Here is a 25,483-nt window from a genome sequence, read left to right as displayed (position 1 = left end):
CACATTTTGTCACTAAGTGTAGGGCTCTATGCATAGAATTCTATTCTACTATTTCTACTTCTATATCAGACTTCCTGCTGGCCGATGCTTTTCATTCATTACATTTTCCACAGTTTTTTAGTGCAGATATTTCATTATTTCTGTTTTCTATCCAGCTTTAGAGAAGTGTCTGATATTGGTGATATATAGAGACAAACAGGAGATGAAATATTTCTCCATTATTATTATTTGATTTATGGAGTTTGGACAGAACAGTCCAGGATTGGAGATTTATGGAGCCTAAAGATGGATTTTGATGACATTCTCATATTTCTATATTATTTATGTGGTTTAGATATAAAACTGTCCCAGAATATTATTGTCTCAGTCAGTCCTGTTATACTCACTGTAATTCCTCTATCCGGCTTGTTGTCAGAGCTTCCATCACATCCCTGAAATGAGGACCCCACAGATTGTTCCCAGACAGGTTCAGTGTCCTCAGTGTCTGGTTATTTCTTATTCCAGATGCCAGGTGGGGGCAGGAACTGTCTGTCAGGTCATTATTATCCAATCTGTAGAAGAAGAGAAGAATGTTACCAGAAGAAAATGAATTTCTCCCCCAGGAATGAATGGAACTATTCTCTACATACATGGAACTCATTTCTCTTTATTGGAATCATTTATATGAGATCACTTTATAAAACACGATCGATCATCCACACTATTGGAGATTTCTCTTTTTGTGGATCCCAATTAGTAAATGTGAGATGAGAAGTGGATGAGGTGGTGTGATCCATTCATTATTCCTGTATGGGGATTGTACCATACACACTCACACTGACCTCTAGGCTTTCACCTCCAACCTTCTGCTAAGTCTTCCATTCAGTTGTGGGGATTCACTTTGATGGTCACAGAAGTCTCACTCATGTTGTGGAAACTTCAGTGACTAAAAGTGACACCATTGTACTTTGGGATTTCTTTTGAACATCGTGGTGGAGGATTTGATTTTATGATGTGGAGAAGATTTTATTATTACCGTTCTTTATTTGGACTTTTTTTTTAATTCATACTAATATTGCTGCACTAATTTTATATCTGCTGATTATAAATTCTCTTCATTAGTTATCAGTGAAATATTCTCCATACCATTGTTATATATACACTTATAGGGAGTTTTGTGTTGGGGAGTCTCACTTTTATTGTTATATTATCACATTTATATAGTGTGAATGTTATATACTAGTGCTGCAGTCTTCCATATTATACTAGAAGTGCGAACTCCACCAATACTCATCAAATATAACAATTACATTCAGGGTCGGTGGAAGGATTTTGGTCTACACAGGTGAAGGTGTGATTTGGTGACCCCCCCCCCCCCCACCATCATCCTCCTACTACCACCCTCTTTCCCCTCCACAATACAACCCCCACCACCATATGGCAACCCATCTATGGCTAAACACACACTATACAATCTGATTGTACAATCTTCTTTTAGATTTAGTAACAATTATGAAGTACGATCGCCCGTCTGATTTGATACTCGTTACAAAAAGTTCAGATTTGTCTTCATATGACTAATTTTGGTGAAACTAAAAGGAGATTGTACAATCAGATTGTATAGTATAGCCAGCTTAACAGATTCCTCCATCCCCACTAATAAAGCAGATGGATGAGCACCCCCTCCCCCCTGCTGGGCTTTTGTATTCTGACAGATGACACCACTGCCGGTGAGAATACCTGAATAGATGTGACAGCTGCATTTGTTTTATTTTTTTTTTTTTTAAGGCTTTGTTTCCTCCATTTTCACCTGGTGATCTGGCCAGTAGCACACCTCCTGTATTAGAGTGCCCCCACTCTGGATGAAGGAGCACAGGGGGCACCTTTAGACAGCAGCATTGTCAGTGTGAGAGAAGGGAGTGTCTGATGTACTAGCAGAATTATCTACACTAATAAATTAAAGAAAAACTCCAGCTAACAATTATCAGTTACAGCAACAGTTTCTTTTTAGGGATAAAGGTTTTACATAAATAAAAGCTGATCATTGTAAGCACCCGTCAGTGGTAAATGGTTTGTCTCATCCCTCTAATTGCTACATCTGCAGGACAGCTTGTTCTGTTGGAAAACACCAGACTAATACATTCCACCAGCAGGTTAAACAAAACAAAAACTGACTTGCTTTCCCCATCCATATCCTCAAGGGGGATGGGGGATCTGGCCCACTGAGCTCTGGTATTGTGACAGCAGGGAGATTTTCCTGCCATCAGAATACACCTATCAGGGTTGCTGGCTGTAGCTGGTGGTGCTAAATGAGAATTTAGGATCGGTTCACATTAGTGCGATGGCAGACATTGCATGTGATTCGGAGCGCACTGCTGTGAAAATCACATGCGATGTCTGTGCGATGCGAATTCAGCCATACAGATAGTATGGATGAATTTGCATCTGTTTCGGCACAAACACGCAGCAGAATCGGATCGCATGGTGGTTCACATTTATGCGATCCGATTCATGTCCGAATGTCAGTTTGCACCAGGGGCGGACTGACCATTCGGGCAGATCGGCGCCGCCCGAGCGCCTGTGGCCGCTAGGGGGCCCGCCCCTGACTGTTAAGCATCTGGAGCAGACACATAGAGAGCTCTGCTGTCTATCAACATATACCTCCTGATCTGCAGGTTTCCCGGGCTGCAGATTGCTGACTCCTCTCTCCCTTCAGCACTCCTAGAAAAGCCATGAGTACACACACAGCTCTCACACTGACCTGTTGCTGTCTCCTCTAGCTCTGCAGCCACACACAGATACCTCTGTGATCCTTCCCACGCGCTCCTTCCTCCTCTCCCTGTGGCTGATAATGGAGGTAAAGTCCACTCCAGCCAGCTATTGTCTCTTCTGGTCTCCCGATGTTCAGTGAAAAAACCCTACCCATGAAAATTCCCTACCCTCGTCACTTCTGGTGCACCTACGTCATGGAACAGCTGAGCAGCTTACCAGTGCGCATGCTCACAGCTCCGGAGGGTAGGGAATTTTCACAGGGTAGGATTTTTTTAACGTTGCACATCAGCTGTTCCCGCGGGTACATGAAATCATCTCCGCTCCTACCCCTCTGACTTTCCTCATCTCGGCTCCTAAATGTAAAAGCGGCGGTGGGTCTAAGAAAATATAACTCACAGAGCCGAGAGAAAGGGGGCACGCTGGCATCTCTGCATTGAAAGGGGGCACGCTGGCATCTCTGCATTGAAAGGGGGCACGCTGGCATCTCTGCATTGAATGGGGGCACGCTGGTCACTCTGCATTGAAAGGGGGCACAATGATCTCTGCATTGAAGGGGGCACGCTGGTATCTCTGCATTGAAAGGGGGCACGCTGGCATCTCTGCATTGAAAGGGGGCACACTGGCATCGCTGCATTGAAAGGGGGCACGCTGGCATCTCTGCATTAAAAGTGGCCACGATGATCTCTGCATTGAAGGGGGCACGCTGGTCTCTGTGCATTGAAAGGGGGCACGCTGGTATCTCTGCATTGAAAGGGGGCACGCTGGTATCTCTGCATTGAAAGGGGGCACGATGGTCTCTGCATTGAAAGGGGGCATGCTGGTCTCTCTGCATTGAAAGGGGGCACGCTGGTCTCTCTGCATTGAAAGGGGGCATGATGATCTCTGCATTGAAAGGGGGCACGCTGGCATCTCTGCATTGAAAGGGAGCACGATGATCTCTGCATTGAAAGGGGGCATGCTGGTATCTCTGCGTTGAAAGGGGGCACACTGGTCTCTCTGCATTGAAAGGGGGCACACTGGTCTCTGCATTGAAAGGGGGCATGATGGTCTCTGTGCATTGAAAGGGGGCACGCAGGTCCCTGTGCATTGAAAGGGGGCACGCTGGTCCCTGTGCATTGAAAAGGGCACGCTATACCTTAATTACTGAAGGCCCCTTTCACACGTATGTGACCTCAAAGTCACGCAATTTTTTACAGCAATTACATTTTTCTGTTTGCGCCCCCCCAAAAAATTTTGAGCACCAGCCGCCACTGCTACTGATCACAGATTGAGGTAAAGAGCCAATCAGCGGCCTTTAGCTCATGATAAAGCTGTGTCCAATCACAGCTGATCACGATGTAAACAGAAGCCGGTCATCAGCTTTTCTTTTCTCATGCTGACAAAGTAAGAGAAGGGAGGAGAGAACTGATAACCGGCTTCTGTAAAAGGGACATCTACACTGATGAGGGCACTAATCATCAGTGAAGCCCCAACAGTGCCCCCAGTGCTTGCAATCTGTGCCACCTACCAGTGCTTACCAGTGCCTCCTCATCAGTGCAGCCTATCCCTGTAGCCTCATCAGTGCACATAAGTGAAGGAGAAAAAACTGAATTTTTGTAAAATCTTACCTGTAAAATTCCTTTCTCTGAGTCCTCCGATAGTCGCCGCCACCTCTAAGTCATCACTGTTGGGTATTGACTTCCGCTCCGCAGGAGTAGCTAGGCATAAAGACTTAGTCAAAAGAACAAAGGCATTTGCATATACACACCCATGGGGGCTGTCCCATCTGGTCAATACCCCCCTGCAGTGACCACTCCCAACTTTGGTAGCATAGCCGTAGGTAACAAGAACCCCAAAAGAGGGGCGGGGGCGGCGACTGTCGGAGGACTCAGAGAAAGGAATTTTACAGGTAAGATTTTACAAAAATTCAGTTTTCTCTTACGTCCTCCGACAGTCGCCGCCGCCTCCAAGTCATCACTGTTGGGATGTCCCAAAGCAGTATAGACATGAGGGGTGGGAGACGCAACCATAGAAAAGGCAACGCATAACCCACATCAGAGAAAGGAACCTTACATGCACAGTAAGAGAACCTGCTGGGCAACAGAAAACAATGCTCAACAGGAGCAACAGCCCAGGAAAGCAAATACCAACAGCCAGGGACCCATAACAAAACAAGGGTCCTTCATGGCACTGCCGCACTGAGAACCTTGCGGCCAAAGGAGGCATCAGCTGATGCCAGAACATCTACTTTGTAGAATTTGGAAAAAGTGTGCACCGACGACCAAGTCGCAGCCTTGCACACCTGGGCCACCGAGGCCCGATGCCAATAGGCCCAGGACGCACTCATAGATCTGGTAGAGTGTGCCTTAACAGGGAAGGGTGGAACCCGTTCCTTCAAGGCGTAAGCCTGTTCAATGGTCTGTCTGATCCATTTGGCAATAGTCGCTGCAGACGCAGCCATGCCCTTCCGAGGTCCCTCAGAAGGACAAAGAGTGAATCCGTCTTCCGAAAGGATTCCGTAGACGACAGGTAAACCCTGATCGCCCAGACAACATCCAGGGAATGCAGAGCAACCTCCTTAGGATGCTTAGGCTTCGTACAAAGCGAAGGCAGGACAATGTCCTCATTAATGTGGAACTCAGAGACCACCTTAGGAAGAAAGGAGGGATGCGGACGCAAGACCACCTTATCCCGGTGAATCACCAAGTATGGAGAAAGGCAAGATAACGCTGCCAGTTCCGACACCCTACGAGCCGAAGTGTTCGCCACCAAAAAGGCAACCTTCTTAGACAGCAGAGGCAACGATATATCCCGAATGTTTTCAAAGGGAGCACGCTGTAACACGGACAGAACTCCCATGGAGGTAAGGGCTCCTTCCTGGGAGGAGCCAAATGTTGCACACCTTGAATGAAGGTGCGAACCAGGGAATGAGACGCCACAGGGCGTTGGAAAAGAATAGCCAGCGCGGACACCTGGCCTTTTATCGTGGCCAGCGCCAGGCGCTGGTCCACTCCAGACTGGAGGAAGGCCAACACTCTCGACACCGAGTGCGAGGGGAGAACCCACTGGACTCACACCAGGCGAAATAAGCCTTCCAGGTACATTAATAGATCTTACCAGAGGAAGTTTTCCTAGCCTTGACAAGGGTAGGGATGACCTCAGGGGAGAGACCCCTGTCCTTCAGGACCTGGGTCTCAACAGCCAGGCCGTTAAAGCCAGCGACTGTAAAGCAGGATGGAAGATTGGACCCTGAGACAGGAGATCTTCCCGCAGAGGCAGTCGCCACGGAGGCGCCACTGCCAGGTGAACAACGTCGGCGTACCAGGACCAGCGTGGCCAGTCCGGAGCCACCAGAATCACCAGGTGCGGTTCCGAAACTAACCTGCGGAGGAACCTGGATAGCAACTGAATCGGAGGAAAGGCATACATCAGACGATACTGATGCCAAGGGGCCACCAACGCATCCAAGGTGTCCGCCAGCGGATCATGCATTCTTGCCACAAACCTTTCCACCTTTCGGTTTAGCCGAGATGCGAACAGATCCACGTCCGGGGATCCCCACTTCGCACACAGCATTTGGAAGACCTCCGGTTGCAGGGACCATTCCCCCTGGTCCAGGGTCTGGCGGCTCAGATAGTCGGCCTGCCAATTCTCCACACCCGGAATGTGAACTGCCGAGATTGCCGGGACATGAGTCTCGGCCCAAGACAGAATGTTGGCCACCTCCCGGGCTGCCCGAGCACTCCTGGTGCCCCCTTGGTGGTTGATGTAAGTCACTGCGGTAGCATTGTCCGTCTGTACCCGGACGGGACGTTCCCGAAGACGGTCCGACCACTGGAAGAGACAGAGTTTTATTGCTCGCAATTCCAGCACATTTATCGGGAGGGAGGACTCCTCCTCCGACCAAGTGCCCTGGGCAGACAGGGTGCCCAGAACTCCACCCCAGCCCGACAGGCTGGCATCCGTGGTAATTACCGTCCATACCAATGGACGGAAGGACTTGCCTTCCGCCACCGACGGGGACTGGAGCCACCACAGAAGAGCCAATCTGGTCTGACGACTCAAGGAGACACTCAGATCCAGAGACTGAGGCAGTCTGTCCCACCTGGCCAGGATCTCCGCCTGGAGAGCCCGCGTGTGAAACTGAGCAAAGGATATCGCCTCGAAGGCCGATACCATCAACCCCAGGCCCCGCATACAGGTCCTGATTGACGAGGATGGGTCGTCCCTGAGGTACCTGAGCTCGTCCTGCAAGGTCCGGAGCTTGTCCTCCAGCAAGAACACCTTTGCCTGAGCAGAGTCCAGAATCATTCCCAGATAGGGAAGACGAACCAATGGAGACAATGTCGATTTCTGAACGTTGATGGTCCATCCGAACTCCTGGAGCGTCTGTACTATGGTGGACAGATCATGCACTAGGTCCTGGCTGGCACGTGATCTCAGAAGTAGATCGTCCAGGTAACCCAAGACCCCAATGCCCTGTGCCCTCAGCAGGCCCAGAACTGGCGCCAACACTTTGGTAAAAACCCTTGGTGCCGAAGCAAGACCGAAAGGTAACGCCACAAACTTTCGAACATGCACGAAGCAGTTCAGCGCTTTCAGGTCCAGAATAGGACGCACTTTGCCCTCCTTTCTGGGCACAGTGAACAGATTTGAATGAAAACCCAGAAACCTGTCCCGATGAGGCACCGGGACAATCACCCACTAAGCAAGAAGGTCCTGCACCGCTTGGTGCAGGTCCTGCAGACGCCCCGTAGGCAAGGGAAGATTTGAGGGAAAGAATCTGTTCGCCGGCAAGGAAAGGAATTCGATCTTGTACCCCGATCAAATGATTTCCAGAACCCACCTGTCTGAAATCCGGAGCAGCCCAGGTCGGAGGAAACCGCGCAAACGTCCCCCCACCCCTGAAATGGGTGAGGGCGCCCCTTCAGGCAGTGGCGGACTGACCCGCCGAGCCGGCATTGCCGGACTTCTGCTTACCCGCCCGGGGCTTCTTCTGACTGCCCTGGGCCTGGAAGGGCTTGCCCTTGGATTGGTTCCGAAAGGACCCCTGAGTGGATCTAGGCGCAGAACCCCGCTTCCCTCGAAAAGACTTGTTGTTCGGGTTCTGAGGCAGCAAAGTGCTCTTGCCCCCCGTGACACCTTTTACCAGGGTATCCAACGCCTCGCCAAAAAGGCGAGAGCCAGCATAGGGAAAATCAGCAACTGTTTTCCGCGAGGACTGGTCAGCCGACCAGCTCTTCAGCCATATCAGTCGCCGGTTAAGTACCGAGACACTAGAGAGGCGTGCAACTAAAGGGGCCTCATTTAAGGCCGCATCACACAGATACATGATTCCTTGGTGGATGTGATCCACCATTTTCAGCCAGGCGGGCGGAACATCATCAGACACGAGGTTGCTCCTAAGCACCTTCGTCCAATCAGCCACCGCCTGAGCCACTAAAACGGATGCGAAAATGGGTCTGAGCAACGACCCCGCCACCGTATAGGAATGGCGGGCTAGAGACTCCAACCGCCGGTCCGTGGGATCCCGGAAAACCGGGGTATCCTCAGAAGGAACCAAGGTAGCCTTGTTTAACAAGGCCACAGTGTGATCTACCTGTGGAGGCACACCCCATCGTGATTCTGTAGCCGGTGTAAAGGGATAAAGCAATTTGAACCGACTAGGCACCAGAAATGGATGTTTTAACGTGCGCCACATTTCATTAACAGTGTAATGAAACTCAGCTGGGCAGGTGAAAAACCTGCGCCGACTTGCGGGTTCTGTGCGTCCCAAATGAGGACACAACACCCGGAGGACAGGGCTCATCCTCCAAATGTAGTGTTTCCTTAACAGAAATAATTAATTCATCCATGGTGACCCTGGGGAGGAGGTATCAACCCCCTCCACCTCTGCCTCCCCCTCAGACCCCAGCGGGTCCAAGGATGAGCGAGACCCTGAAAAGGGCACGCTCGCAGCAGCCATATCACCATCTGAATCAGAGGAGAGAGACAATCTGGGCCTCTTTTTAGCAGCACGTTCAGCCATCAGCATTTCCATATTTGACACCAAGGTCGCCACTACAGCGGCCAAATCAGGTCTCAGAGGGGCTACAAGAGAACTGGGGACCCCCATCAGAGCTGGGGGGAATTTGCTGTCCTGAGAATCCATTGCTCAAGGTGTACAAACAGTGCAATAAAGTTATTACTGCCCCTTTAAGACCGCTGCGGATGCGCAGCCCACCGCTACAGCTATAGTGACAAAGACCCCCAAAAGGAGAAGAAAAAACTAAGCCAGAAATGACAATACAGAAAGATATTGAGAGCAATAACCTGCAGAGCCCCGCAGAGTGTTGCCACCAGTGTCCTGCTTCAGAGCAAAAGGAAGTGCTGCTAGAGTAGGCTGAACTTATACGCTGCATGACTCAGGGAAAATGGCTGCCCCAAAGGGTTGCATGGAAGGCTCCTTCAAAATGGCCGCCGGACATGCGGTCGAAACGATCGTTCTGCTACCGCAAAATGGCGGCGGATGGCGCCAAAAACAGCATGTAGATTGCCCATAGAGAAGCCAAACATGCCTGCCCATACCTAAAATGGCGGACCGCGCGGATCTTCCCCGCTGTGGCCACACACAGTCTGCACCCCCAACAAGCACCGAAGTGACACAGGGAAGGGGACCCCCAAAAACATACAGCACCGCAGCGCATACACAAGCGATCCCCGCAGGGACCGCATCAGGGAGTCACACAGGCACAGACATGGGGGACACACAGCAACACAGGATTGCCACCCCAGACAGAGGCCCCACACAGAAGTACTTACCTGTACCAGATGGCATGGGGTGCCTCTCAGAACGGAAAGCCGCTGTCCTCATCTGACAGGGAATGCCGTTAGCCAGGGACATGACACTGCAGCATCGCAGATGTGTCCTGTGAGGTAGCCACCTCACGGCTGCATCCCTGCTGCGAACAGGGATGGGTCGTTCATAGTGCCAGGACGAACCACGGCTGAACGCTCGATGGCGGGCTGGGGGTCCATCTGACCCTTTGCCTTGGAGAACCAGGGCGGTCAGTCCGAATCCCAGCACCGCATTAATCCATCTTCTTCCGAAGAATTGACTAAAACTAAAGCTGACAAAATAAACAGCTAGTAAAGTAAGAAAAAACTGACATTTTCAAAAGAAAATCAACTAAAAAAGATTAGATAGGCTGAGACTGTAGCCCCAGCACAGGGAAGCCTAACTACTCCTGACGCTAGGCAGAATGAAACTGAGTTGGGAGTGGTCACTGCAGGGGGGTATTGACCAGATGGGACAGCCCCCATGGGTGTGTATATGCAAATGCCTTTGTTCTTTTGACTAAGTCTTTATGCCTAGCTACTCCTGCGGAGCGAAAGTCAATACCCAACAGTGATGACTTAGAGGCGGCGGCGACTGTCGGAGGACGTAAGAGAAATACCTGTTTGCTACATTTTATAACAAACAATGGAAAACATTTTTTTTTAATTTTCTGCCTTTTTTTTGTTTATTTAGCAAGAACTAAAACCCCAGTGGTGATTAAATACCACCAAAAGAAAGCTCTATTTGTGTGAAAAAAAGGATAAACATTTAGTTTGGGTACAGTATTGCATAACCGGGCAATTGTCATTCAAAGTGCAACAGTGCTGAAAGCTGAAAATTGGGCTCGGCAAATGCACAGTAGGCAAGTGGTTAAATAGGGGCACCCTGGAGGGGCAGAACATAAGGGGCACTCTACAGGAGGATGTAAGGGGGCACACCGAAGGTACTAACTCCTCCAGAGTTTCCTTTAATGCTTCTAGAGTTCCCCCTTATTTCCTCCAGAGTACCCCTTAATGCAGTATTACTAAGGGGACACTTGTAAGGGGGATTCTGCAGGTTATAACCTCCAGCAATCCCCCTATTTTCCTCTCCTGTCAGCAGCATCTGAATGTATTTGTGTTTCCTATGCTTCAGTTAATGAATGGGCAGGAGCCTCTGTCTCCTGTTTATTCATCTGCAGTGCAGAGTGCAGCTAAGGCTACAGAGAAAGGGACTGGGGATGTGTCACTAGTCCCTTCCTCTGTCTCAAAAATTAGACTTCAAGAGTCTATGTATGTAGACCCCGGATACTTCATCAAAATGCCCCCCCCCCCCAACAGAATTCTGAAAATAATGTAAATATACAAACCCAATTCCAAAAAAAGTTGGGACACTGTACAGATTGTGAGTAAAAAAGGAATGGACTAATTTACAAATCTCATAAACTTATATTTTATTCACAATATAATATAGTTAACATATCAAATGTTGAAAGTGTGACATTTTGAAATGTCATGCCAAATATTGGCTCATTTTGGATTTCATGAGAGCTACACATTCCAAAAAAGTTGGGACAGGTAGCAATTAGAGGCCGGAAAAGTTAAATGTACATACAAGGAACAGCTGGAGGACCAATTTGCAACTTATTTGGTCAATTGGCAACATAATTGGGTATAAAAAGCGCCTCTCAGAGTGGCAGTGTCTCTCAGAAGTCAAGATGGGCTGAGGATCACCAATTCCCCCAATGCTGCAGAGAAATATAGTGGAGCAATATCAGAAAGGGGTTTCTCAGAGAAAAATTGCAAAGAGTTTGAAGTTATCATCATCTACAGTGCATAATATCATCATCCAAAGATTCAGAGAATCTGGAACAATCTCTGTGCGTAAGGGTCAAGGCCGGAAAACCATACTGGATGGCGGTGATCCTCGGGCCCTTAGACGGCACTGCATCACATACAGGAATGCTACTGTAATGGAAATCACAACATGGGCTCAGGAATACTTCCAGAAAACATTGTCTGTGAACACAATCCACCGTGCCATTCACCGTTGCCAGCTAACACTCTATAGGCCAAAAAAAGAAGCCATCTAAACATGATCCAGAAGCGCAGGCATGTTCTCTGGGCCAAGGCTCATTTACTGTATAATGGACTGTGGCAAAGTGGAAAACTGTTCTGTGGTCAGACGAATCAACATTTGAAGTTCTTTTTGGAAAACTGGGACGCCATGTCATCTGGACTAAAGAGGACAAGGACAACCCAAGTTGTAATCAGCGCTCAGTTCAGAAGCCTGCATCTCTGATGGTATGGGGTTGCATGAGTGCGTGTGGCATGGGCAGCTTACACATCTGGAAAGGCACCATCAATGCTGAAAGGTATATCCAAGTTCTAGAACAACATATGCTCCCATCCAGACGTCGTCTCTTTCAGGGAAGACCTTGCATTTTCCAACATAACAATGCCAGACCCCATACTGCATCAATTACAACATCATGGTTGCGTAGAAGAAGGATCCGGGTACTGAAATGGCCAGCCTGCAGTCCAGACCTTTCACCCACAGAAAACATTTGGCGCATCATAAAGAGGAAGATGCAACAAAGAAGACCTAAGACAGTTGAGCAACTAGAAGCCTGTATTAGACAAGAATGTGACAACATTCCTATTCCTAAACTTGGGCAACTTGTCTCCTCAGTCCCGGGACGTTTGCAGACTGTTATAAAAAGAAGGGGGGATGTCACACAGTGGTAAATGGCCTTGTCCCAACTTTGAGATGTGTTGATGCCATGAAATTTAAAATCAACTTATTTTTCCCTTAAAACGATACATTTTCTCAGTTTAAACATTTGATATGTCATCTATGTTGTATTCTGAATAAAATATTGAAATTTTAAACTTCCACATCATTGCATTCTGTTTTTATTTACAATTGGTACAGTGTCCCAACTTTTTTGGAATCGGGTTTGTATTATGTTAAAACATATTAAACATTAAAATGAAAAAACTAAAAATGTAAAAAAAAAAAAGAAAATTTTGTAAAAAATCTAACTAAAATTTCTAATTGGATTAGAATGTTGCCACATTAATGTTGCGTCGTTAAGATGGCTGCTGAGTGGTGGCCATCTTTAAAACTGGGGGGGCCCCATGATCTCCTATTGCCCGGGGGCCCCACGAGTTGTCAGTCCGCCACTGGTTCGCACTGCAATATGTGAACTGATCTGGGGCTGTCCTTAACTTTGAATTGACACCCCCAGTGATTTGCATATGGCAGTGTGAACTGCCTGCGCTGGGAATGCGATGCGGGAACCCGCAGTATAAGTGTGAACCGGGACTGAAAATCCGTCAGCTTTCCACCAATCATGGAATTCCACAAGGTAATGTATGCTGATGAGTGGCAGAATGAAGCGTGAACGTCTCATATACTGTATGTGCCGCGTAACAAAAGACAACGCACAGGGGGTCCAACACAATCTGCAGCATACAAGCTTGTAGAAGTATAAAGAAAAGTACATAGACACCACTAGCAGGACTGATCCCAACATACAGCAAGGATGTCATACTTCTACAGGAGACAAAGGGCACAGCTCACATACTGCTGCTAATACAATTGTCAGTGATGTGTGTGTACACCTATCCAATGCTGGTGTCATTGTCACACCACACCTGCAGAGCTGTCATCTGTCACCTACACTCCATAATCATCACCCCCTCCTGAACAAAAAATCTCATGCAATTACACCACAACTCTCATCCTCCTGGGCTGATCTAAGTTTAGAGGTGAAAGCATGCAGCCAGTAAAAGCCTGGTCCTAACAAGTGTGAGCCTGGTCTACCTGGACAGGAAATAAAGCTGCCAAGTTTGTGAAGCTCCTGGAAGAACAGAGTTGGGGAGGGAGACAGATGGGGGGAGAGAAGGGAGGGAGGTGGAGACAGTTCAGCTCTGACTCACCCAAGAGTGAGAGCTATCTGATAGCTCACACTGCTATCTGATAGCTCACACAGGGGCAGCAATCATGCAGCCAGATGCAGCTGAAGCTGCTGTAACTTCAACTCTCCCGCCCACATCCCCTCTCTCATACTAGCTGCATGCTGGGGATTGGGATGTGGGCGGGGCAGACACAGAGGTGTGTGGGCGGGGCAGACACAGAGGTGTGTGGACGGGACAGACACAGAGGCGTGTGGGCGGGGCAGACACAGAGGCGTGTGGGCGGGGCAGACACAGAGGCGTGTGGGCGGGGCAGACACAGAGGCATGTGGGCGGGGCAGACACAGAGGCGTGTGGGCGGGGCAGACACAGAGGCGTGTGGGCGGGGCAGACACAGAGGCGTGTGGGCGGGGCAGACACAGAGGCGTGTGAGCGGGGCAGACACAGAGGCGTGTGGGCGGGGCAGACAGAGGTGTGTGGGCGGGGCAGACAGAGGTGTGTGGGTGGGGCAGACACAGAGGTGTGTGAGCGGGGCAGACACAGAGGTGTGTGAGCGGGGCAGACACAGAGGTGTGTGAGCGGGGCAGACACAGAGGTGTGTGAGTGGGGCAGACACAGAGGTGTGTGAGTGGGGCAGACACAGAGGTGTGTGAGCGGGGCAGACACAGAGGCGTGTGAGCGGGGCAGACACAGAGGCGTGTGAGCGGGGCAGACACAGAGGATTGTGGGAGGGACAGACACAGAGGTGTGTGAGCGGGGCAGACACAGAGGCGTATGAGCGGGGCAGACACAGAGGTGTGTGGGTGTGGCAGACACAGAGGTGTGTGGGCGGGGCAGACTCAGAGGTGTGTGGGCAAGGTCTTTGATAACGTCCACTGGGAGGGGCAAAACGCATTGACTTAGATTCTGGCCTTTCATTGTTATCACTTCCGGGTTAAGTGGAACGCATGCGGAAGTGCACACGCCGCTGTACTATACACAGACATGGAACTAAATGCCTTCAGGGTGCCTCCATTCTCAGCATCTAATATGAAATGCGAACATACATCTGTCATAAATATATATATTCAGATGAATATATTCCTCGCGCCTAGGAGTGCCTAATTAAACGGGTTGAATACACTAATAAATTAATTATTATTAATAAAAATGAATATAAAAGCAGCTGCTATAAAATTGAGGTATCTGAGTAGGAAAACCCCAAACCAAATGGGATAGTATAGCGCTTGCTAATAAGAACAGGAGCAAAATGGGATAAAATTACAATTAAAAAGCTAATATCATAAGTAGAGTTGAGCGGACACCTGGATGTCCGTGTTCGGCGGGTTCGGCCGAACTTGAAGAAAAAAAGTCCGGGTCCGTGTCCCAGACTTTTTCCGAACTTTACCCGGACACCGAACCCCATTGAAGTCAATGGGGACCCGAACTTTCAGGCACTAAAATGGCTCTAAAACACCAATGGAAAGGGCTAGAGTGCTGCAAATGGCAGCAAAACATAGTTAAGAGCATGGCAAGTGCCCTGCAAACAAATGTGGATAGGTAAATAACTTAAAACAACAAAAAAAAACTGAAAAATAAAACAATGTTCTTCATCTGTGAAGGACGAGGCCCATATGGAGTAGGAGGGAGGTTGAGGTGGATGTGGTGGTGTCATAGGCGTGCGCACAGGGTGTGCCGGGTGTGCCTGGGCACACCCTAATCACCTAGGGCACATTAGCATTATCGCTCTGTTTGCCAGTGAGGAGATGGGAAAGATCTCCCTCGGACCTGCTCTGCCATAAGAGAAGTGCCACACACTTCTATTTCACTTTGCCAGCAGGGAGAGTAATGTACCGGGGCCATATACATGTAGGCAAACACATGCATGTGTATTTAAACTTTGGGGTGCACACCCTAATGCAATAGGCTGCGCACACCTATGGGCGGTGTAGGTGGAAGCGGCAGTGGAGGAGAACGAGGTAGCCAACACTGCTTTTTTTTTCAGTCATTTTAAATGAGGGTACACCCCAAAAGAGTGAGAAAGATCAAAAATAGAACAATGGCTGGGTAAGGTCGATATCCATCTCTATTCTGCACAAGGTACGGAAAAGTCCTGTGGGATCCATGCCTGGTTCATTTTAATGAACGTGAGCTTGTCCACATTGTCTCTGGACAGGCGGCTGCGCTTGTCTGTGATAACGCCCCCAGCCGTGCTAAATACACGTTCAGATAATACACTGGCTGCAGGGCACGCCAGCACCTCCAAGGCGTAAAGGGCAAGCTCAGGCCATGTTCCCGATTTGGAGACCCAGAAGTTGAAGGGGGCAGACCCGTCATTCACTACATGTAGGCGTGTGCACACATACTGCTCCACCATGTTGGTGAAATACTGCCTCCTGCTAAGACGTTCCATATGAGCTGCTGGTGCTGCTGTATGTTGTGGCGTGCTGACAAAGCTTTTCCACATTTCGGCCATGCTAACTGTAGCGGAATGGACACAGAGTGTGGTTTGTGTTGAAAGAGTGACCATAATATTACTGAACAGTGTCCCTGAGGAAATATACAGTGGGTACGGAAAGTATTCAGACCCCCTTAAATTTTTCACTCTTTGTTATATTGCAGCCATTTGCTAAAATCATTTAAGTTCATTCTTCTTCCTCATGAATGTACACATAGCACCCCATACTGACAGAAAAACACAGAATTGTTGACATTGTTGCAGATTTATTAAAAAAGAAAAACTGAAATATCACATGGTCCTAAGTATTCAGACCCTTTGCTCAGTATTTAGTAGAAGCCCCCTTTTGATCTAATACAGCCAGGAGTCTTTTTGGGAAAGATGCAACAAGTCTTTCACACCTGGATTTGGGGATCCTCTGCCATTCCTCCTTGCAGATCCTCTCCAGTTCTGTCAGGTTGGATGGTAAACGTTGGTGGACAGCCATTTTTAGGTCTCTCCAGAGATGCTCAATTGGGTTTAAGTCAGGGCTCTGGCTGGGCCATTCAAGAACAGTCACGGAGTTGTTGTGAAGCCACTCCTTCGTTATTTTAGCTGTGTGCTTAGGGTCATTGTCTTGTTGGAAGGTAAACCTTCGGCCCAGTCTGAGGTCCAGAGCACTCTGGAGAAGGTTTTTGTCCAGGATATCCCTGTATTTGGCCGCATTCATCTTTCCCTCGATTGCAACCAGTCGTCCTGTCCCTGCAGCTGAAAAACACCCCCACAGCATGATGCTGCCACCACCATGCTTCACTGTTGGGACTGTATTGGACAGGTGATGAGCAGTGCCTGGTTTTCTCCACACATACTGCTTAGAATTAAGGCCAAAAAGTTCTATTTTGGTCTCATCAGACCAGAGAATCTTATTTCTCACCATCTTGGAGTCCTTCAGGTGTTTTTTAGCAAACTCCATGCGGGCTTTCATGTGTCTTACACTGAGGAGAGGCTTCCGTCGGGCCACTCTGCCATAAAGCCCCGACTGGTGGAGGGCTGCAGTGATGGTTGACTTTCTACAACTTTCTCCCATCTCCTGACTGCATCTCTGGAGCTCAGCCACAGTGATCTTTGGGTTCTTCTTTACCTCTCTCACCAAGGATCTTCTCCCCCGATAGCTCAGTTTGGCCGGACGGCCAGCTCTAGGAAGGGTTCTGGTCGTCCCAAACGTCTTCCATTTGAGGATTATGGAGGCCACTGTGCTCTTAGGAACCTTAAGTGCAGCAGAAATCTTTTTGTAACCTTGGCCAGATCTGTGCCTTGCCACAATTCTGTCTCTGAGCTCTTCAGGCAGTTCCTTTGACCTTATGATTCTCATTTGCTCTGACATGCATTGTGATCTGGAAGGTCTTATATAGACAGGTGTGTGGCTTTCCTAATCAAGTCCAATCAGTATAATCAAACACAGCTGGACTCAAATGAAGGTGTAGAACCATCTCAAGGATGATCAGAAGAAATGGAAAGCACCTGAGTTAAATATATGAGTGTCACAGCAAAGGGTCTGAATACTTAGGACCATGTGATATTTCAGTTTTTCTTTTTTAATAAATCTGCAACAATGTTAACAATTCTGTGTTTTTCTGTCAGTATGGGGTGCTATGTGTACATTCATGAGGAAGAAGAATGAACTTAAATGATTTTAGCAAATGGCTGCAATATAACAAAGAGTGAAAAATTTAAGGGGGTCTGAATACTTTCTGTACCCACTGTATAAAGATATATTGCAGATTGCTAGAATATGGCAGAGGTGTTTCCCAGACCCCGGCTAGTGGGGTGGGGTCTGTTATTGTGAATACCTGCATTCCATTCTATTGTTCCTGTCTGATTTGTAAGCATATTATGGGATGTGTGTTTGTGTGGAATGACTTAAAGAGGGAGGGGTTTTAGCAGAGTGTAATCCCTTGTGTTTTCAATAAACAAGGCATTCTAGTTTGACTCCCAGAACTGTGTGGCGTCCAGTTACTGGGGGGGATTTTGCCATGGATATTGTAGCACTTCCTCAGCTCCAAGGATGATACAACGGAGATACCTAGGCTGGGTATTGGAGCTCAGTTACAATAACCCTGCCTTCTGAGGTGCTGGCGGTGCCCTGGTTGTGTTGGCGACCTCTTCCTCCTCCTCCTCTGCCTTGGCCTTGTGCTTCCACTGTGGCCCCGCTGTCAGGTGGGAATGTCAGCAGCATCGCGTCTACCAGCATGCGCTTGTACTCGCGCATCTTGCGATCGCGCTCCAGTGAGTGAATTAAGGACGGTACGTTGTCCTTGTAACGGGGATCCAGCAGCGTGGCCACCCAGTAATCGGCACAAGTTAGAATGTGGGCAACTCGTCGGTCGTGTGGAGACACTGCAGCATGTAAAATCGCTCATGTGTGCCAGGCTGCCCAGAGGCAACGAAAGGCTATCCTCTGTGGGAGGTGTATCGTCTGTGTCCTCTGTATCCCCCCAGCCACGCACCAGTGATAGCCAATAGCTGGCCTGGGTGCCACCCTGCTGTGAACATGGTTTCATCTCCTCCTCCATCTCCTCCTCCATCTCCTCATCCTCCAGAACTGTGCCCCTGCTGGACAATTGTGTCCCTGGCGTTTGTGGGTGCAGGAACCCACCCTCTGAGCCACTTGCGAATGACTGCCCTGAAAGCCTTGGAAATGTTACCTCTTCATCCTCCTCCTCCTCATCCTGTGCCACATCCTCTTCCATCATTGCCCGAATCGTTTTTTGAAGGAGGCATAGAAGTGGGATAGTTAAGCTGACAACGGCGTCATCGGCACTGGCCATGTTGGTGGAGTACTCAAAACAGCGCAACAAGGCACACAGGTCTCGCATGGAGGCCCAGTTATTGATGGTGAAGTGGTGCTGTTCCGCAGAGCGACTCACGCGTGCGTGCTGCAGCTGAAACTCCACTATGGCCTGCTGCTGCTCGCACAGTCTTTCCAGCATGTGCAAGGTGGAGTTCCACTTTGTGGGCACTTCACATATGAGGTGGTGAGCGGGAAGGCCGAAGTTACGCTGCAGCGCTGACAGGGGAGCAGCAGCAGGGTGAGAACGCCGAAAGTGCGCACAGACGGCCCGCACTTTCTGCAGCAGCTCTGACGTGGTAATTTTTAAGGAACCTCTGCACCACCAAATTCAGCACATGCGCCAGGCAAGGGATGTGCGTCAAACCGGCTAGGCCCAGAGCTGCTATGAGATTTCGCCCGTTATCGCACACCACCAGGCCGGGCTTGAGGCTCGCTGGCAGCAACCACTCATTTGTCTGCTGTTCCATGCTCCTCCACAACTCCTGTGCGGTGTGTGGTTTTTCCCCCAAACAGGCAAGTTTTAAAACTGCCTGCTGTCGTTTACCCCTGGCTGTGCTGAAGTTGGTGGTGAAGGTGTTACGCTGACCGGATGAGGAGGCGGTAGAGGATGAGGAAGCGGAGTAGGAGGAGTTAGGAACAGGAGGCAAACTGAAGCACCCTGCAATCCTCGGTGGTGGAAGGACATGCGCCAAATTGCTATCCGCCTCAGGCCCATCCGCCACTGCATTTACCCAGTGTGCCGTTAGGGAGATATAACGCCCCTGACCATGCTTACTGGTCCATGTATCGGTAGTTAGGTGGACTTTGGCACAGATGGCGTTGCGCAGCGCACACCTGATTTTTTCCCCCACTTGGTTGTGCAGGGAAGGGATGGCTTGCCTGGAAAAGTAGTGGCGGCTGGGCACGACGTACTGTGGGACAGCCACCGACATAAGGCTTTTAAAACTGTACGTCTCCACAAGACGGAATGACAGCATTTCAAAGGCCAAGAATTTTGAAATGCTGGCATTCAGGGCCAGGGATCGCGGGTGAGTAGGGGGGTACTTCCTCTTCCTCTCAAGTGTTTGGGAGATGGAAAGCTGAACGCTTCCACGGGACATTGTGGAGATGGTTGGTGACCCAGGTGGTGGTGTTGCTGACAGATCATCTGTTTGCGAGGTGGCAGGTGCCGGTATCACTACAGAGGTGGATGGAGAGGCCGAGACTGCAGCAGAAGAGAAAGCAGGAGGAGCCAGAGACCTTTCTTGGTTTTGAAGGTGTCTACTCCACTGCAGCTCGTGTTTTGCACTTAGATGCCTGATCATGCAGGTTGTGCTCAGGTTGAGAAGGTTTATGCCTCGCTTCAGGCTCTGATTGCACAGGGTGCAAACCACTCGTGTCCTGTCATCAGCACATTTTCTGAAGAACTTCCACGCTAGAGAACTCCTTTGAGCTGGCTTTGGTGCGCTCGGTCCCTTGCTGCGTTGGGCAGTAGCAGGGGTAGTGTCTAGGGCACGGCCGCTCCGCTTCTGCACCCTGCTCCCTCTTCTGCTGTGCTGGTGGCTCTGTGCGACCACCGCCTCTTCCAAACTACTCAGGTCACCTGCATGACCTTCATTCCATGTGGGGTTGAGGACCTCATTGTCCTCCACATCATCTTCCACATCATCTTCCACCCAGTCTTCACCCCTGCCCTCCTTCACGGTCTCCACAATTCTGAGTGCCGCAGCAGTTGGCACCTGCATTCCGTCATCGGAGGCGTGCTGCGATGGTCCTTCCATGTACTCATCTTGAGAAATAAGTGGTTGGGCATCGCTGCACTCAATCTCTTCCACTTCTGGGGCAGGGCTAGGTGGATGGCCCTAGGAAACCCTGCTGACAGAGTCATCAAAAAGAAGAAGAGACTGCTGCATGACTTGGGGCTCAGACTGCTTGCCTGATTTGCAAGGGGGTGAGGTGAAAGACGGTTGGACATTGGCTGCAGGTGCCAACTCTGACCTTTCTGCAGTAGACTGGGTGGGAGACAATGTGAAGGAACTGGAGGCACTGTCAGCAACCAGAGGCGTAACTAGAACCTTCAGGGCCCTGATGCAAGAAACCATGAAGGGCCCCCCAGACCCCTGGCCGGGGCCCTTACCTTCAAGCCCAGGGCTCTTCCCACTAATCCTGGGGCTCTTTACACTCGTTGCATGGCCTTTTATTACGGTCCCGCAGCAGGTTCTGCAGTGGGCCCCCTTCCTGCAATCTTGTGGGCCCCCTTCCTGCAATCTTGGGGCCTCCCCACAGTGGTGCAATGCCAGGGTCCGGTCGCAAGTGTGACTTTTGCGATCCTGGAAGTTCACCCACTGGTTTGCTACCGGGCCCCCTGGAGCATGGGGCCCGGTAGCGATTGCAACCCCTGTAGTTACGCCCCTGTCAGCAACCCAATCTACTATTGCCTGTACTTCTTCTGGCCTCCTCACTTCTAGAGGCGCATGATGCCCTACCAAATACTGCTGCAGGTTCTGTCGCCTACTCACACTTGAGGAAGGCGTTTCACTTGTGCGTGTAGCTGGCACAGATCGACCACGTCCTCTCCTTGCAACAGAAGCTCTACCAGCAGCACCACGACCCAGGCCATGGCCCCTATTTGGTCTCCTCATATTTCTGTAATTTATGATCTTGCCCTAGAAAGGTGTTTATTGAATAGCGGAACAAAACAACAACAGTATCGCACGGGTGTATCTCACAGACAAATATTCAAACTATGACGCAAATTTAATTTTTTTCACCCCAAAAGGGTGTATATTGAATAGCGGAATAGAAAAAAAGGATATAAAACGGTGTATCTCACACGTACAAACACACACTAGGCCCCGATTACAATTTTTTGTACCCTAAAGGGAGGATGAGGAAGAGGAGTAGGAGGAGTTCGGAACAGGAGGCAAACTGAAGTGCCCTGCAATCCTTGGCGGTCGAAGAAGATGCGCCAAACAAATTTAAAAGGTGTATCTCACACGTACCGATACAGACTATGCCGTAATTTAATTTTTTACACTTCAAAAGGGTGTATATTGAATAGCGGAATAGGAAAAATTTGATAAAACGGTGTATCTCACACGTACAAACACAGACTAGGCCCCGATTACAATTTTTTGTACCCTAAAGGCAGGATGAGGAGTTCAGAACAGGCAGGAGGCAAACTGAAACACCCTGCAATCCTCGGCGGTGTAAGATGAGCCCCAAAAATTGGAAAGGTGTATCTCACACGTACTGATACAGACTATCCCGCAATTTAATTCTTTTTACCCCAAGGGTGTAGATTGAATAGCGGAATAGAAAATATGATATCAAAAGGTGTATCTATCTCACACGTACAGACCCAGACTAGGCCCTGATTACTATTTTTTGTACCCTAAAGGCAGGATGAGGAGTAGGAGGAGTTCGGAACAGGCAGGAGGCAAACTTAAGCACCCAGCAATCCTCGGCGGTATAAGATGAGCCCCAAAAATTGGAAAGGTGTATCTCACACGTACCGATACAGACTATGCCGCAATTTAATTCTTTTTACACCAAGGGTGTAGATTGAATAGCGGAATAGAAAATATGATATCAAAAGGTGTATCTATCTCACACGTACAGACCCAGACTAGGCCCCGATTACTATTTTTTGTACCCTAAAGGCAGGATGAGGAGTAGGTGGAGTTCGGAACAGGCAGGAGGCAAACTGAAGCACCCTGCAATCCTCGGCGGTATAAGATGCGCCCCAAAAATTGGAAAGGTGTATCTCACACGTACCGATAGAGACTATCCCGCAATTTAATTATTTTTACCCCAAAGGGTGTAGATTGAATAGCGGAATAGAAAATATGATATAAAATTGGTGATTTTTCAATAGCACATGTGAACACAGCAGTGTCTTATGTCAGTCAGCTCTGCTGCAGGCTATGAAGGGGAAAAAAAAGAAAATTCCCCTTTAAGTATTGTAATTTTTAAATAGCTTAGTACAGACTATGCCACAATTTAATTTTTTTAACCCAAAAGGGTGTATATTGAATAGTGGAATAGAAAAAAGTGTATACAATTGAAAATCACTAGCACATGTGAACACAGCAGTGTCTTCTGTCAGTCAGCTCTGCTGCAGGCTATTATGGGGAAAAAAAAAAGAAAATTCCCCTTTAAGTTTGTAATTTTTAAATAGATTAGTACAGACTATGCCACAATTTAATATTGAATAGTGGAATAGAAAAAAGTGTATAAAATTTAAAATCACTCAATAATAGCATATGTGAACACAGCAGTGTCTTATCACAGTCAGCACTGAAGCAAAAACGCTGTACAAAACTGACTGATAAAAATAGATTTTTTTCTCCCTCCTCCTCCTCCTCAGCGGGCTTAACTGAGGGCAAAAAGATTGTGTTCACTGCACCACCCCCCACACAGCAAAATCGATGTAGAACACTGACCCTGCCTATTCTCCAGCCTCGCCCTAATATTCTCGATAAGATCGTTCACTGGCACTGCACAACCCCCCACACAGCAAAATCGATATAGAACACTGACCCTGCCTATTCTCCAGCCTCGCCCTAAAATGCTCTAAATAACTCTCCCTGCCTGCAGCACTCTGACCTGTCCCTGCATTCTTTTCGGACACAATACAATTTTTCACTGTCTGTCCCTAATCAGCAGCCAGCACTTATGATGTGTGCTCTCTCCCTAATACTACAGCAGAATGACGCAGCGCGCTGGGTCTCGAACTTATAAAGACATGGTCACATGCTTCAGATGGCCAATCACAGCTACTAATACATTAGTAGGCATGGCTGGGATGGCTTAAGGCACACCAGTTAAACGCTTTTTGATTGGCTGTTGAAAGCCCGCCATTAAAAGCGCACCATTACATACAAACCCGGAAATAAAATGACCGAACACGGATTTTAAACCCGAACATCAGTAAAGTTTTCGGGTTCGTCTTCGGGTAACAAAAATCCAATTATTCGGTACAAACACGAATAATACAGTCCGTGTTCGCTCAACACTAATCATAAGTTAATTAAAATATAAACCCTTAAAATGTACAAACAGTGGGAATAAATTATATATATATATATATAAATAAATATCAAATAAAAGTATCTAAATGTGCCAAGTGAAGTCCAAAATAGTTAATAAGTGACTTAGTGATATATAGTCCATAAAAGTGCCAGAAAAAAGGTGCAAGTGCTCGGTGCTGGATCCTCCAATGGTCCAGGAAATCCAATCATACAGGTGACTTCAAGAAAGGATAAGATGTGAACTCACCAGATATGGTGGGTCTCAACTGCCTTACGACAAAGAGACCAATAGCGCTTCATGACCCTCCAGGTCAAAGGAGTGGTGACTGCTGGGCTCTCTGCTCTCTGCTCTCCACGCTACAGACACCTTACCAGCGGGCAGTGGATAGCGTGTTTTATCTTTTGTTTGCCTATAAACTCCAATAAAGCACTTTTAAACGGTACTGCACCATTTGGAGCCTTTTTATCTTTTCCCTAATCCGACCTGGAGGACCTTGAGGACCCTATCTGCTCCACGTGGGGGATTCCGGTCTAGGGGGATCAGAGCCCAGCAGTCACCACTCCTTTGACCTGGAGGGTCATAAAGCGCTATTGGTCTCTTTGTCGTAAGGCAGTTGAGACCCACCATATCTGGTGAGTTCACATCTTATCCTTTCTTGAAGTCACCTGTATGATTGGATTTCCTGGACTATTGGAGGATCCAGCACCGAGCACTTGCACCTTTTGTCTGGCACTTTTATGGACTATTTATCACTAAGTCACTTATGAACTATTCTGGACTTCACTTGGCACATTTAGATACTTTTATTTGATATTTATTTATATATATATATATATAATTTATTCCCACTGTGTGTACATTTTAAGGGTTTATATTTTAATTAACTTATGATAGCTTTTTAATTGTAACTTTATCCCATTTTTCTCCTGTTTTTATTAGTAAGCGCTATACTATCCCATTTAGTTTGGGGTTTTCCTACTCAGATACATCTGTCATATTGGAAGTGCAATATTTTGTATACTTTTAAATAAATGAACAACGTATTACACTATTTGGATCCATTTCTCTGAGTGAAGGTCATTAGCATATTCCAGGAAGCGCCATCCCTTGACTTACCAGATAAAGTTTGATAGACCCACATGCAATACTGCTAAGTGGATTCACATTGGGGTGTGGAACACAGTTTATTTTGGGACTTTTTTGTTTTTATAGACTTATGTGAATACGGACTATACTCTGCTAGTTTATCAGACATGTACACAATTTGTGTTTAAATTGAGTGCACATGATTTGCTCACATATTGAGTATATTTTTAAGTTCACTATTTGGACACTTTTCACTAACCATCAGTGTGCTTAATAGGAAAAAAAAAAAAAATTATATATATATATATATATATTTAAATAAATACATGGAGGGGATTTTCCGCCGGGGGGGGGGGGGGGGGTTGCACAGCACCATGCCTTTTTCACCATCCACTAAGCCTGCACAAAGTGTTGCCATCTATTGCAGGCTGTACTGTAAATGAATAAAGCGCCCATACCTGAGGTTTCCCATGCCATTCCTGCTGACCCCTCCTCCTGCTCTCACTCGGCTCCTCCTCTCACAATTCAATGGTTAATGGAATCAGCCATTAGTCGCAATATTGGGTTATACCACAGTTTTCAGCTAAATCATATGACATTTTTTGCCTTAGAACATGTTAAGGAATCCCCTAGGGGAGGGGACATTGACAGGAGATTGTTACAACTGAAGA

General features: G+C 48.1%; 1 protein-coding gene across 2 annotated transcripts in view; it reads right to left on the bottom strand.

The window, feature by feature from the left end:
* The window catches only part of LOC309564529 (NACHT, LRR and PYD domains-containing protein 12-like), a 579,648-nt gene that overhangs the window by 192,637 nt on the left and 361,528 nt on the right, over nucleotides 1–25,483 (bottom strand). For both annotated transcript variants that reach the window (XM_082269162.1, XM_082269163.1), the window contains exon 6: nucleotides 387–551. In XM_082269162.1, coding sequence (XP_082125288.1) covers nucleotides 387–551 — 165 coding nt within the window. The remainder of the gene's footprint in view (nucleotides 1–386; nucleotides 552–25,483) is intronic.

This window comes from Pelophylax lessonae (assembly GCF_965119305.1).
Source record: "Pelophylax lessonae genome assembly, chromosome: 9".
Lineage (NCBI taxonomy): Eukaryota > Metazoa > Chordata > Amphibia > Anura > Ranidae > Pelophylax > Pelophylax lessonae.
Note: the sequence above shows the minus strand (reverse complement) of the source record. Positions and strands in the feature narration are given on the sequence as shown.